This window comes from Triticum aestivum, chromosome 2D, assembly GCF_018294505.1.
Source record: "Triticum aestivum cultivar Chinese Spring chromosome 2D, IWGSC CS RefSeq v2.1, whole genome shotgun sequence".
Taxonomy (NCBI): domain Eukaryota; kingdom Viridiplantae; phylum Streptophyta; class Magnoliopsida; order Poales; family Poaceae; genus Triticum; species Triticum aestivum.
In genome coordinates, this window is record NC_057799.1 from 191,510,435 (window position 1) to 191,525,569 (window position 15,135).

General features: G+C 46.6%; 1 protein-coding gene and 1 pseudogene across 1 annotated transcript; one reads left to right on the forward strand and one right to left on the reverse strand.

Annotated features, from left to right (window-relative positions):
- The first annotated feature begins 1,308 nt into the window (after positions 1–1,308).
- Positions 1,309–3,748, forward strand: LOC123049161 (glucan endo-1,3-beta-glucosidase 3-like; annotated as a pseudogene).
- A 7,329-nt stretch (positions 3,749–11,077) lies between these two features.
- On the reverse strand, positions 11,078–14,623 carry LOC123049162 (putative receptor-like protein kinase At4g00960). Its single transcript, XM_044472144.1, has 8 exons — positions 14,071–14,623; positions 13,540–13,961; positions 13,115–13,243; positions 12,906–13,027; positions 12,620–12,830; positions 12,015–12,252; positions 11,778–11,925; positions 11,078–11,583 (listed from the first exon to the last, which is right to left on the reverse strand). The coding sequence occupies exons 1-8, from the start codon at positions 14,481–14,483 to the stop codon at positions 11,263–11,265; spliced, it is 2,004 nt and encodes a 667-aa protein (XP_044328079.1). The 5' UTR covers positions 14,484–14,623; the 3' UTR covers positions 11,078–11,262.
- Positions 14,624–15,135: the final 512 nt, after the last annotated feature.

Genomic DNA, 15,135 nt, shown 5'->3' on the forward strand with positions numbered 1-15,135 from the left:
AAGACGCGCCTGCATGACCGCGCTTGGATAGCGGACATCCAGGGTGCTTTGGGCACAGAGATGGCCATCCAATATGTGTCCCTATGGCAGCGATTGCGACATGTGACACTCTCCGCCGAGCCAGACTAGATATCCTGGCGATGGACTAGCTCTTGCTCCTGCACCTCGAGCTCATGCTGCCAATCCATATTCATTGGATCCACGGAGGATCCCCATTGGCGCATCACTTGGCGATCTTGGGCACCCATGCGCATCAAATTCTTCATCTGGCTGGCCCTGCTCCGACGATGCTGGACGGCTGACCGCCTTGCGCAACATGACCTACCTCACGAGCCTACCTGTCTTCTCTAGGATGAAGAACCCGAGATGATGCAACACCTCCTCGCGGGCTGCTCCTTCTCCCGCCAGGTATGGCACGAGGTGATGTCTTGGTGCCGCTCCACTGCCATGATCCCTAGCCAGGACGACGAGTTCATTACCTGGTTGTCCTCGGCCATCTTACCGCACCGTGCTGCCTTCGACGCGGGCTCGCCTCCATTGCCATGGTGGCTTTTGAAGCACCGTAACGGTTGCACCTTCGACGGGGACCACCCTTCTGTGAGCCGAGCCGTAAACGGCATCCGGGAGGAGGCAATACTTTGGGCACGCGTGGGTGCCACTGGACTAGCACTCATACTGCAAGAGACGTAGACTAGGGCCTATGTGGCTGGTGCACCCACACCTACCTGTGCGCCGCGGCTGCCGACACATTGCCATCCATGTGCACATGCTCAACACGCCGTAAGCTATTGTAACAACTTGTACTAAACTTCACCCTACCTATCAATGCAATGATACACAAGGCTTTTGCGTATTCCTGAAAAAAAGGAGAGGAGAGAATATATAACTCGCGAGAGAGGAGTAGACGGTCCACTTCCGCAACGCGGGCTGGGCTCTGCCGACTAAAGGGCATTGGGAGGCTAACAGGCGACGCGAGCGAGCCCAACAAGCAATTCGACTGACCCAAAATTGGGGTTAGTCGATTAGACAAAGTCTAACAGAGAAAACAACCGAACCAAAAGAATGGACATGAATCTCAAAGCAGCATCTCGACTGGCCCAAATTTAAAATTCAGACGGCTTGGGTATAGCTAAAGCGAACTAATTCACATTATCCCCTGCTGGCGGCCATTTAAGCCTCTCCACTGGAGGCAATGTGAGGGTGTGCCACCCTCCACTGACGATCCTCCATCCTGACCCTGTTGCCGCCGGCTATAAATACATGTACCCCTTGTGCTCGTCCAGGCACTCTGATACGCAATAGAACAGCATGGAACTCACTCGCCTGAGACTCGTCCTACTCTGCGCCGGATTGCCACTGCTCCTCTTCTCGCGTTCAGGTAATTAATCAAATAGACTTGAGGTTGGTGTCTTGAGGAATACTGTAGGTAGGTGCAGTTTTGTAACAGCGGCGACGTTTCTTTGCAGAGGCAGGCGAGGTGGGCGTGTGCTACGGCAGGAACGGGAACAACCTGATGGACCCAGCGTCGGTGGTGCAGCTGCTGAAGAAGAATGGCATCACGTCGGTGAGGGTGTACGACACCGACCAGGGCGTGCTGGACGCGATGAAGAACAGCGGCATAAAGATGGTGGTGGCGGTACCCAACGAGATGCTCCCGTCCGCGGCCGGGGACCCAGACTGGGCCATCCAGTGGGCCAACAACAACCTGTTGCCCTACTACCCTGCCACGGATATCCGTGGCGTCACGGTAGGGAACGAGGTCTTCAAGCAGGCAAACGAGCATACGTCGCACCTCGTCCCGGCCATGAGGAATGTCCAGGCGGCGCTGGCTGGCCTGGGCCTGGCCGACGCCGTGAAGGTGACGACCCCGATTGCGTTGGATGCGCTGAAGGTGTCGTTCCCGCCATCCGAAGGTGAGTTCAAGGACGACATCGCGCAGTCGGTGATGAGTCCCATGATTGACTTCTTGGCGCAGACAGGCTCGTACCTCATGGTCAACATCTACCCGTACTACGCGTATTCGTCGTCCAATGGCGCCATGGACATTAACTACGTGACCTTCCGCCCCAACGGCGGCGTGGTCGACAGTCGGGCCGGCCTCACCTACTATAGCCTATATGAAACCCAGCTCGACGCTGTGTATTATGCGATGGAGAGGCTGGGCTCCTCCAGCTCCAGGAACCACACTAAGAAGATGAGAATGCTCAGGGGAAGGCGTGGCCCGAAGCCCAAGGTGCCCGCAATAGGCGGGGAGTCGAGCCCGGGAGGGTGCGCCTACTGCCCACAGAGCCTGGGCTTCACAAAGGCGGACGCCCAGGCCTACACCAATAACCTCATCAAACTTGCGCTCTCCGGCGCCGGCACCCCGCACCGCCCTGAATTCGACATCTCCGTATACATCTTCGAACTTTTCAACGAGAACGAGAAGCCGACTGTGGAGGAGCAAAACTACGGCCTGTTCTACCCGAACGGCCAGCCGGTGTATCAGGTCGACTTCGGGGCCGGCGACAAGTCCAGCAGCTGGTGCGAGGCGAACGCAGCGGTCGGGGACGCACGCCTCCAGGCGGCGCTGGACTGGGCGTGCGGCCACGGGGCAGACTGCAGCGCCATCCAGCCCGGGAAGCCATGCTACGAGCCCGACACCAAGGTGGCGCACGCCACCTACGCCTTCAACGACTACTACCAGCGCAAGGGCCGGGCCAGCGGGACGTGCGACTTCTCCGGCGCCGCTTCCATTGTCTACCGGCAACCAGCAGGTGAGCTTCCGCCTCCGCTCCTTCTCCTAGCAGTCAATTAAGTTGTTGTCCGTCCAATACCTGATGATCTCACTGCACTGGGCACTCGTTTGTTTGCATGCATGCGGTGATAGGCACCTGCGACCCCAAGGCAGCGAGCTGGTGCGTGGCGAACGCGGCGGTCGGGGACGCTCGGCTCCAGGCGGCGCTGGACTGGGCGTGTGGCCATGGGGCGGACTGCAGCGCCATCCAGCCCGGCGCGCGGTGCTTTGATCCTGACACAAAGGTTGCGCACGCGTCTTACGCATTCAACGACTACTACCAGCGCAACGGGCGGTCTGGCAGCTCATGCCATTTTGGCGGAGCCGGCTCCGTTGTTCATCAGGCACCAAGTGAGTTCATGACGCTCAAAACTTATACTACTAACATGACGTTTCTGCAAATATGAGTTCATTTCCTCTTCGCATGGGCTGTTATTTAATTCATTCTCGTATTTGGACTGAACAATGCAATTTGTTCTCTTATTTAATTAGTGTTTATTCATTTGTTTGCAGAGATCGGAAACTGCGTGCTGCGGTCAAGGGCCTGAAGACATGAACCGACAACTGGTAGCAAAGACCAAAGGCTAGGCTATTAGCTTGGAATAATGAACTCAACGCTCTACTACTTCGTATCAGTGTGTCTCAAAGAAAAAAAACTACTTCGTATCAAAGAAGTATATAGCCAGTTTTCTGCTGTAAAACTAGGCGAATAAACCCATGTACTTTGTGATCCGTCGGTCTACGTCTTATATAACGCCATTATGGTATCTTTGCTGCTCATATTAGAGCAACTCTTGCAGAGTCACCAAAACTTGAGCCGCCATCCACCATATCAAGCACACTTCAAAATGTTTTGGAGGCTGCCAGGCTTGTGCGCAAACATGGAAATGCCAAATGGCAGCCTCCACAACATTCACTCTTTTTTTTTTCATTTGCTTCAAATTTATAGGGGCAATTTAAACAATGCTTAATCTAACCAAACATTGAATAAACACGATAAGTTAAGGCACTAGCTATGGCTCAAGCTACTGAATTTTAATTCAGGGCACGTCACTTTCCTTTACTCCACCATGTAGCCCCACATCTTCATCTAAATACAGCTTCCCCTCTGTCCCTTATTCTAATATTCTATAAATTGTAATCACATCAATAAGTGATATAAGTTGCATACTATAACTAACATTCATGAAGAAAAAACAAAAACTAAAGCAAATACAAAACAAAAAAGACAAACACAAAAGTGTGTCTAACGAATAATGAATTAAGGGAGTTGGTATTACCCTAAAGAAGGAAGAAAAAATTGTGAAGAAGAATTGGACACAATTTGCATAGAAATTGCAATGTTTCTCCATATAAAAACACAAGTGTATATTAGTGTGATTTCAGAAGACAATACAACTTACACGCATATATAGCATAAAACTTGAGGGTGTGTGTGTCTATATTATACCTAGTGTTTACATCAAAGGTTAATTATCTCTCGACAAAACAAAAATGAAATGCATCTCACAAGATTAAATAGTGCCACGTGATCGTACAGTAGGAAAAATAAACAAATACGACTATTTAAACAGGCGCCTGAATTTTTGGGGCATTAAGTCAAATCACTCTCCACCACCCTATCAAGATCCAAAGGCTCGGCCGCTTTCTACTTTCTCTAGCTTTCTTATACCCCCCCCCCCCCTATACCAATACTAAAATAAGAATTAAAAAACAAAAAACATGAATAGTAAAAAAGAAATAAAAATGCACACAATTTACACGCAAATTGCTCTTTTTACAATATGCAAGGCACTTGTATTATCCTTAAAAGGGAAAGAAAATGGAATAAACAAAAAATTAAAATAATGAAGGTTCCTAAAGAGAATGAATTAGTGGCATTGATATTACCCTTTAAGAATGAATTAGTGGCATTGGTATTAACCTTAAAAAGAAAGAAAATGAAATAAAAACTATAACAAAATAAAAGAATGAATTTTTCTAACAAAGAATGAATTAATAGTATTGGTATTACCCTTTAAGAAAAATGAAAATGAAAAAAACTTGGACAGGCACTGAATTTTTTTTTGCAATCTAGTATAATTTACACACATATTATATAGTATTTACGTGTATACTTATGCACAAAAGAATAGAAAATGATCATTCATAAGGAAGAATGAATTAGTGGCACTGGTATATCCTTTAAAAATAAAGCAAAATGAAAAAAAAACATAACACTAACAATGACAAATTTGCAAACAACTGAAATATAAATTGGTTTTCCTATAATATGCAAGAAAAAGCATATAATGGTGGAATTTTTGCAACAGAAAATGTTTCTAAAAAAGTAATGAACCAGTGACATTGGTATTACCATTGAAGAATGAAGAAAATCGAATAAAACTAAAAAAGCAAAAATAAAGTATTCTAAGGAAGAATGAATAAGCAACACTTGTTTTACCCTGTAAGAGCAACTCTAGCAGACCCTGCATCCCGCCAGCCCGCAAAACGCGTTTGCAGTTCGCGCAAAACCGCTTTTGCGGGCTGGCACAGATGCACACCCCCCAAACGGATCCGTAAAAAAGTATATTCGCGGAATATACCTTTTTACGGGTCGGCTTTGCGGGGTCTGCTCTTTGCGCCGCTGCATCCTGCATATCATCGGCCCGCAAATATCAAATCCAACATAATTCAACAATCGAAAACAAACTGAATTATTCAAATCAAACATAATACAATAATCATCCGCATTACAAATAATTATTCAAATCACCGTAGCAAACTTAAATAATGCAATACAAAACTTGTCATGAATACAAATACAAATGAATACAAAAATTAGTCACTGTCCAGCCCTTTGCCAATGGTGCTCAATGAGATCCTCCTGAAGTTGAAAGTGTGTGTCTGCATTTTCAATCTCCTTGTATGTCTGAAGAAAAGCTCTAATGCGGTTTGGGTCTCTAGCTGGTTTGACACGGCTACCCACATTGTCGTAAAAGAATTCTAAGTTCATTTCTCTCTCATCTTCAAGAATCATATTGTGCAGGATAACACAGCATGTCATGATGTTTTTCAAGGTTTTCTTATCCCAAAAACGAGCAGGACCACGGACAATGGCAAACCTAGATTGCAAAACACCGAATGCTTTTTCAATGTCTTTTCGGGCTGCCTCTTGCACCCTTGCAAATTCACATTGTTTTTTTTGTTTTGGGTTCTTTGATGCTCTTGACAAATGTGCACCAAGGAGGGTATATACCATCTGCAAGATAGTACCCCTTTGTGTATTCATGCCCATTGATAGTGTAGTTGCAAGCAGGAGCATCACCACTAGCAAGTCTAGCAAACAAATGAGACTGTTGCAACACATTGATATCATTGAGAGTGCCCGGCATACCAAAAAAAGCAATGCCAAATCCATAAATCCTCGGATGCTACGGCCTCTAGCACAATTGTTGCATCACGAGACTTGCCACAATACATTCCTTGCCAAGCCTTGGGGCAATTTTTCCAATTCCAATGCATACAATCAATGCTACCTAGCATGCCAGGCCAACCTCTCCTCTCATTAGATGCCATCAATTTCTTTGTGTCATCTTCATTGGGTGCCCGAAGATACTCAGGACCAAAGACACGGACGATCACTTTTGCAAATCTACGCACAGACTCAATTGTGCTATCTTCACCAATGCGAAGATACTCATCGGCATAGTCAGCCGGAACGCCATATGCAATCACCCGCATAGCTGCGGAGATTTTTTGATATGCGCTAAATCCCTTTAAGCCTGCGGCATTCCTTCTTTGAGTAAAATACCGGCAATTTACCTCGCAAGCTTGAACAAGTTTCACAAAGAGGGATCGGCGCATTCGGTACCTTCTCCGGAAGAGGTGCGGAGGATATGTAGGATTCTCCGCGAAATAGTCTTGCATCAACATCTCTTTCCCAAGATGGCGATTCCGAGGAATGCACAGACGCCCGACAGTCGATCCCCGCCTCCTCTTCCGGTGCTCGTCTTCATGCTACACGGCAAGCGCCATGACTAATTTGCTGCCGAAAGGTCGCAAGCATGGTCTCAACATCCGAGTCGTCTGAATCGGACGAATCGGAGAGCAAGAACTTCTCGCACGGGCTCAACTCCATCTACACGCATACCGGCGCGTCAATCAACTACACAGCTTGCAAAAATCACAAAAAAGGGACGAACCGGTGGCGGGTGATCCCGGGCGGCGACGAGGGGGCGCGCTCGACGGTGGTCGATCCTTGGTGGCGGCGGCGACGAGGGGCGGCTCTTCTCGCCGGATCCGGGGGGGTCGGTGCAGCGGCTCTGCACGGGAGGGTGTGGGGCGGCCCCGCGGCGCGATTCCGCCCGCAGATATGGCCGGAATCACCGGCGGCGGGCGGGCGGAAGCAAGGGCGGGCGGCGGCGGAAGGAAGGGGGAAAGCGCGCGGGGCTGAAATGTCCCTCCCGCCAACTGCTTCTCTCTGATGCAGGGCACCGCAACCGCGAGGGGGAAACCCGTGTTTTCCCGGGTTGGGGTCGGGATTTTGCCGCGCCCCTCAAAATTTTTTGCGGGCCGGGGCGGGATGCGGGGTCTAGTTGGGCAGGTTTTCCGGCCCGTACCCGCATTTTGGCGGTTATTTTGTGGGCCGGGGGCGAATGCGGGGTTTGCTAGAGTTGCTCTAAGAAGTACGAAAAAAATCTTTAAAAACTTGCACATAAATTTGCAGTAAAATGGCACTTTTATAATATGAAAAGGATAAGCATATAATAGTGCCAGTTTTGCACTCTATTATTATTTATACACGATGTTGTAGCGTACTTGCATATACATTTACACTCTCCCAACAACCCGAGAATACCCAAAAAGAAAAAGAATACCCACTAAAAACAAAACAAAAAATGCAAAAACATATGAAAACAGCAGAAAAAAGGCAATGTGTAACGGGCTTCAAGCCCAATATAAAAATTGACTGACCCCAAATAGGGGCAAGTCAAAAATTCAACCGAAGAAGCATAAAAACAACACAAGTAAAAGAGACAACACGAATCTTAATAAAATAATCAACAGTTAGAAAATCAAATTACTCAGATTAAAAAATCAGGTAACTTACATATAGTTAAAGTGATTAGCAACCATATTAATGACCAAAATTTGTCACATCACATATATTTTTTGACATGAAATATTGTTAAGAGACATATTCAAAATATCCAATGTGGTTTCTCCAAATTAATCAAGAAGGTATGGGAGAGACATGTAGTTGGTTGTACACCAAACCAGATCGATGGAACTTTAAAATAAGGGACATAAGGCAATTCCTATCTGGATGGGCAAAACATACCAGCGGTATCTATAAAAAAGAAAAACAACGCCTCTACCATTATTGATGACATCGAGAAAATCACAGAAACTCGCATCTTGTCTCAACAGGATATTGATTTGAAAAACCCAGTTCAATGAGAAGATTGCATGACTTTTCAGAGAAGATGGAATCAAATGGCACCAAAGATCCAAATCCGACTTCATCTTGGAGGGAGACAACAATTAGATACTTTCAATTGATCACCAATGGACGGCATAAAAAGAAGTGTATTTTTAGTCTTCAATATGCTGAGGGCCGGATTGAAGGATTGGCGAAGCTCAAACTCTATATTACGACGTACTACAAATCTTTGTTCGGGGCGCCGGATAAAGGGAATTTCACCCTAGACGAGACATGAACAAATGATATCCCACTAATCACAGCAGAAGAGATGATATCCTCACGACATCTTTCTCTGAAGCGGAGGTGAGAGATGTTGTGTTCCGAATGGAACATAACAAAGATCCAAGCCCTGATGGCTCCCCCTCAGAATTCCAGCAGAACTTCTAGGATGTTATCAAGTCTGACCTTTTGAAGTTGTTCAATTCTCTTCATGCTAGGGAACTTGACCTATCAAGTCTCAAATTTGGCGAGATTGTTTTGTTGCCCAAGATTAAGGAGGCTGAGCAGATCCATCAATATAGGCCCATATGCCTCCTTAATGTCAGCTTCAAGATATTCACTAAGGTGGCTACTAATAAGCTCAATTCTATCGCTGGCCATGTTGTTAGACCATCTCGAACGACTTTCATGCAAGGAAGAAATATACTCGATGGAGTAGTAATCCTACATGAGACCGTTCATGAGACGCATCCGAACAACACGAGTGCAGTACTATTCAAGATTGACTTTGAAAAGGCTTATGGTAAAGTCAAATGATCGTTCCTTCAACAAGCCCTTGGAATGAAAGGTTTCTCCATGAAATGGCGATAGTGGATCCAAAATTTTGTTACGTAGGTAGTATGGCTGTCAAATTCAATGATGACATTGGCCGTTACTTCGAGAAAAAAGGTCTACAGTAGGGTTACACCACGTCTCCAGTATTGTTCAGCATCGGGGCCAACATGTTGGCTATTCTGATTGATCGCGCTAAGTAGGACGGTCGGATTGCTGGAGTAATGCCACACTTTCTGGACGGGGGTCTCTCAATTTTGCAATATGTCGATGATACAATTCGTTTTATGGAACATGACCTGGACAAGGCTAGAAACCTGAAGTTCTTGCTTTCAGCTTTTGAGCAAATGTTGGGCCTTAAAATTAACTTCCATATAAGTGAATTATTCTGCTTTGGAGAAGCTGGTGAGGTAGCTGCGACATATCTTGATCTATTTAGTTGTGCACAAAGATAATTCCCAATTAAATATTTGGAAATCCCGGAGATTATCGACGCCACACTAATGCGGAGTGGAAACAATTAGAGGAGCACTTAGAGATACCGTTGAGTAGTTGGAAAGGCAAGTTGCTCCGAGCTAGAGAACGATTGGTCTTGATCAATTTTGTCCTCACAAACACGGTTCTCTCAATATTATGCTTCTTCCAATTCCCAAAAGGTATCCTTCAAAGACTACATTACTCCATTTTCAAATTATTTTGGCATGGAGATAGTGAAAATAAAAAGTTCCGGGTAGGAAAATGGAGTGTGGTTTGAAGATCAAAAGACCAACGTGGCCTAGGCATTCATGACCTTCAAGTGAAGAATGATGTCTTACTTTTTTCAAACTACTTATTGAGGATGACGTTTGGCAAACCTTGCTGCGAAATAAGTACCTAGACCAAAAGTTCGTGTCTTAGTCATTTTGGAAACATGGAGATTCACACTTTTGGGCAGGTCCAATGGCAGCAAATACCATCTATTTCTTCTGCTTTGGATCGTTCACAATAAGGGACCGCTCTGAGATTCGTTTCTCGTAGCACAAGTGGCTAGGTAATGCAAGTCTTCGGGAATAATATCCAACTTTGTACCACATTGTTCGCGACAAGAACGATATTCTTTACGCAGGTGCTCAGCTCGTCCCCACTAAATATTTCCTTCATACGGGATCTGGTTGACCCTCGCCTTTTTTCATGGCAAAATCTTCTGTTGGAATCACACCACATCTGGATCATTTGTATTTGACTCTATGTATTGTGCACTCATGCACTTTGAGATTTCGATGGATAATAGAAAAAAGAATTGAAGAGCGAAGAATGTACTACAAGTGATTTTTTTTTATGGGGAATCTTTGAAGGGGAGTTGTGCTAACCAACTACAACCTTGCTCGCCGCAATTGGCAAGGAAGTAAGTAGTGTAGTTTTTGTGCTCAAGACAAGAAGACAATCAAGCACATCTTTTTTTTACTATGCATATTCTACATGGTCAGTCATCCAAATAGCGTCCAATTCATATGGTATCCAAATAGCGTCCAATTCGTATCCTCCCACAAGTGTCATCAACATTTATGGCCACTGGCTGGATGGAATTCCAAATGTGTTTAAAACGCTAATAAGGATGGAAGAGTACTCCTTATTATGGTCGATTTGGCTACGCATAAATGATTTGCTTTTAATAACAAAAACTCTTCTCTTTTCAGATTATTTTTTCATGTACGCGCTGACTTCATATGTGGTCTACTCTATATCTTACGGAGTACCAACCTCTATTCATGACGGTGTGTATGCAGTTGTAGAGGGTGGCCACACAGGTTTTTGCTCAATATGGGTGGAGGCATAACCTCTTGATCGGTCCACCGTCTCCTGCATCTTTGGCATAGGCATAATGTCACTTTTATTTTACTGTCGGATTGATGGTGTGTCGTTGTGTGCATCTTAACTATTTAGTGGCCGGGTGTTGCTTATTATGTTTTGTATATGCATGATGCTACATTTGAGTTAATAAAAGTGCCCTTTATCAAAACAAAATTGCACTATTTCTTGACCAAATGGCAGATAGAGAAAGTGATCCAGGCGATTATACTCAATATTTTTTATATTTGATCAAAATAAAATCAAATATAACAAGATAATGGGGTAACTGAACCAGTAAACATCGAAGCAACCCTAAACAAAAGGGATTCTACAACCAGGGCCAGATCTCTGAAAACCCTCGCTGAAACCATAGCCAAGTCACCTCTTTGGCCTCAACATCACACCGGTTCATTATTACTTACCTAGGATACGGCTCAGTAATTGTAACCGCATTCACAGAGACATCCTGTCCCAGGATGAAATCAGATCGGTCATATGCCGGAGAAGTTAAAGCGGCTTCTCTCCCAAAGAAGAATGCAGGTTGCGCAGGTGCTTGAATCTCCGTGTTATCCCTGGTTAACATGAAAATGACGGATGATATGTAAGGCCTGTCGTCAGGGTCCGACTGGACACACATCAACCCGATGTGGATACATCGTAATGCCTGGCTTCGAGCGTGTTCATCCAGCGATCGGTCTATCATCTGCGATACCGTCCCTTTCGTCCAGCAGTTCCACACCTGTTAGATTGTTAGTGCCGACAGTACTTTCAGTTGCCATGACATATACTCCCTCCGTTCCAAATTACTCGTCGTGGTTTTAGTTCAAATTTTGAACTAAAACCACGACAAGTAATTTGGAACGGAGGGAGTATGATTTACACGAGTGTATGCAGTGTACAGATGCACCAAAAATGAAGTAAATAAGCACTTACATCACTAATAAGATTCACTTCATCGCGATCGTCAGAACTGCTGTTCCGTCTCCTGGTTACAATTTCAAGGACCAAGACACCGAAGCTGAAAATATCGATCTTGGGCGACACGCGTCCGTGTATTGCGTACTCCGGTGCCATGTAACCTCTGCAAAGGATGAGCAGTTAGGCTTTGCAAGCACACGCTCGATATCTGCCGTTTTGTGGATCTGTGAATGTATATAGGTATGGCCTTACAGTGTTCCGACAGCTCTAGCTGTCTTAGTATGAGTATGACCATCTCCTAGCAGCTTTGCAAGTCCAAAGTCTGCGATTTTCGGATCCATGCCGTCGTCAACGAGAATGTTGTTAGGTTTCAGGTCCCGGTGGATGATCCTCATGCTTGAATCCTCGTGAAGGTACAATATTCCCTTGGCAATCCCAAGAACGATGTTGTACTGTTGCTCCCAGCTCAGTGTATTTTCCTCGTTAGTTTCTATTGCGCACAATGTTAAATTCATAATATTAGGTGGTGCAAGGTAAATGCACAACAATCATACTAACTCAAAAAGGGTTGAACCCCCGGCCTCTCCATCGAATACTAACTCGCTTACCGTATAAACAACCTTGGATGTGGTAACTTATTGTGCCGGAAATGCTACAGGACATATTAAGTACTAGTTTGTACTGAGTTTCTAAACAGTGAAACTCGGGTGTATAGCTATGCTTTGCTGCATGGTGAAATGTTCTCATCCATCGCACATAAAAATTACATGGTGTTCAGAAGCAAAAATAAACTAAATAAAACCCGTGCAATGATTTGTAGCTCGAGAGCAAGAGAGGTGAGTGAAGAGGAAAAATACCAAATAGAAAGTTGTCGAGGGTCCCATTCTTGATATATTCATAAACGAGCAGCGTATCATCCCGATGCGAGCAAAACCCCTGTAATCTAACAAGGTTCTTATGCTGCAGCTCTGCCAATAGCTGCACCTCATTGTGCAGTTGATGCAAACCACTCCCTGTTCCTCCCAAAAGCTTCTTCACTGCTATTTCCTGCCCATCTGCTAGTATCCCCTGCAACAGAGTCTTCCTCAGAGAAGGTGTTATACTGATATCACCCACCTGGTTATGTCTTGCTTATTTACTCACCTTGTACACAATGCCAAAACCACCTTCTCCAAGCTTATTCTTTTCCGAGAAGTTTTCAGTTGCCTCTTGCAGCGCCGATAAATCAAAGATCATGCATTGTGCTCCCACAATTTTCTTGAATGCTGGTGTCGCATGACAAGAATGTCATCAAGGAACTGCAAATTCCAGCCCTTAAACTGATATAGCATGCTAGATGTTATGCTACTCACGGTGGTCGTCCTCTGATTGCTTAGTAGTCCTTCTCTTGAATCGAACGAAAGCGAAAACCGAAAGAAGAAATAGGAAGACCACAGAACAACCAATGCCCGCAGAGATTCCTTCTGCACTCTTTTTCTTCCCTGCAACACCATACACCAAACGAGGATCTTAAACTTGTACTCCCTCCGTTCCTAAATGTAAGTCTTTGTAGAGATTTCACTAGATGGACTACATACGGTGCAAAATGAATGAATCTACACTTAAAATGTATCTATATACATCCGTATGTGGTTTATAGTGAAAACTCTACAAAGACTTATATTTAGGAACGGAGGGAGTAGTAAGTAACAATATGAAGTAGTATGAGCTAAGCAAACAATGATAGCAACAGTTCTGCAGATAAAAATAAGAATTGAAAGTGTGTAGTAGGTGCTACCTGTTCCTCCAGACTCTGGAGTTACAGATGGCGGCACGACTGCTGGCGGTGGTGGCGCCGGGAGCTGCAGCATCGACCGACCCTCGTAGAACGGCCGCACGCTGTACCTCAGGTTGCACCAGGCCACAAAAGCCATGATCCATCGGGGCTTGGTGCTGAGCATGGGCGTTGTTTGCACGAGGAGGGTCCCAAGGCAGCTCCGGCACTGCGACGGCGTCATCTCCGGGAGGCACTGCGCGAGCCCGTAAATCCTGGGCTCGAAGTCCAGCACCCCCGTGGCGAAGTACTTCTTGGCGGTCGTCGAGTTGCCCGCCACGGCCAATGCGTGGTCGACCACCGCGGTGAGGATGGACGTGGCGGCGGCGCTGAACCATGCTCCCTGTGCCGACTTGACATTCCGAGACGCCGGGGTAATTTGAAAACTTGAACCAGTTTACAGATCCATAGAAACCACATTAGTTTACACAGAAGAGAGAATTATTCAAGAGGAGCGTCAGACGGACAAGTGATGATGAAAGAGTCCGGCCGTACGTAAGCTCTCCGGGCTGCCACTGGTCGGCCCTGAGGAAGTCGAGGAACTGCACGGTGGAGAACCGAAGGACGCAGACGTCCTCGTACATGGTGGCGCCCGTGTTGTTGGGGCAGTTGTCCTGCGCGCCGGCGGCACGGAATGCGGCGGCCACGCAGGCGGCGCAGGTGGAGGCGTTCACGTCGCCGCGGCAGAGCGCCATGGCGTAGGCCCGGTTGGGCGGCGTGCCGGCCTCGGCGGTGGCGAAGCCGGACGGCATGGAGGAGGCGTTGCCGGGGAGCGCCGCGGCGACGAGGTCGAGGCTCGCCTGGAAAGTGCTGTAGGGCGCGTAGGTGCTGCCATCGCACAACAAGTCCTCGAACGGCATGGCCGGCGGTAGCAGGAGCAGGACGACGGCGATGACGGCCAGAAGCATCGCTGTGGCGGCGGGGGTTGGGGAGCGCGGAGGAATCGTGGTTTCCTCGGCATGGCACGACACAGTCCTCGATCGACGACAAAGATGGCCGATGGAGTTGCTGCTGAGCCTGACCTGCGAGACCACGACGCGCAACTGCCACTCACTACCACTATCCATCCACGGGTGCATGCAATGCACGCAAGTGGATGGAGTACTTTTTTTAGGGGTTAAACCAAATTTATTACTCAAAGTCCACATGGTGTGGGATACAAAACGGATCATGGGGTGTGTCAAACCAGACGTGACGCCCCTGATCTAAGGATTGAGTGATGGAGTACCCCCTTTTCGAGTCAAAGTTGATCGGCCGCCTACTGAACCGCAACTTCTGTTGCGATAGCGATCTTACTCATGACTCACAATGGAGGTCCACCCTGCATTACCCTGCCGGACACGTCATCTCCGCTGCCTACGTCATTAGTCTCTGGGACGGAAATTTTTTCCACTCGGGTGTCAGCAGTCGCCTATCTTTTCTCCATCTTATATTGATGATTTTTGTTTTTATTTTTTGCGGATCTTATGTTGATGATTTTGTCGCTGCCTTTTTAAGATTTCTTCACCCCGTGCGTGCGGCACTCGAATACGGCTGCGGGATTTTCCACTGACAAAGTTC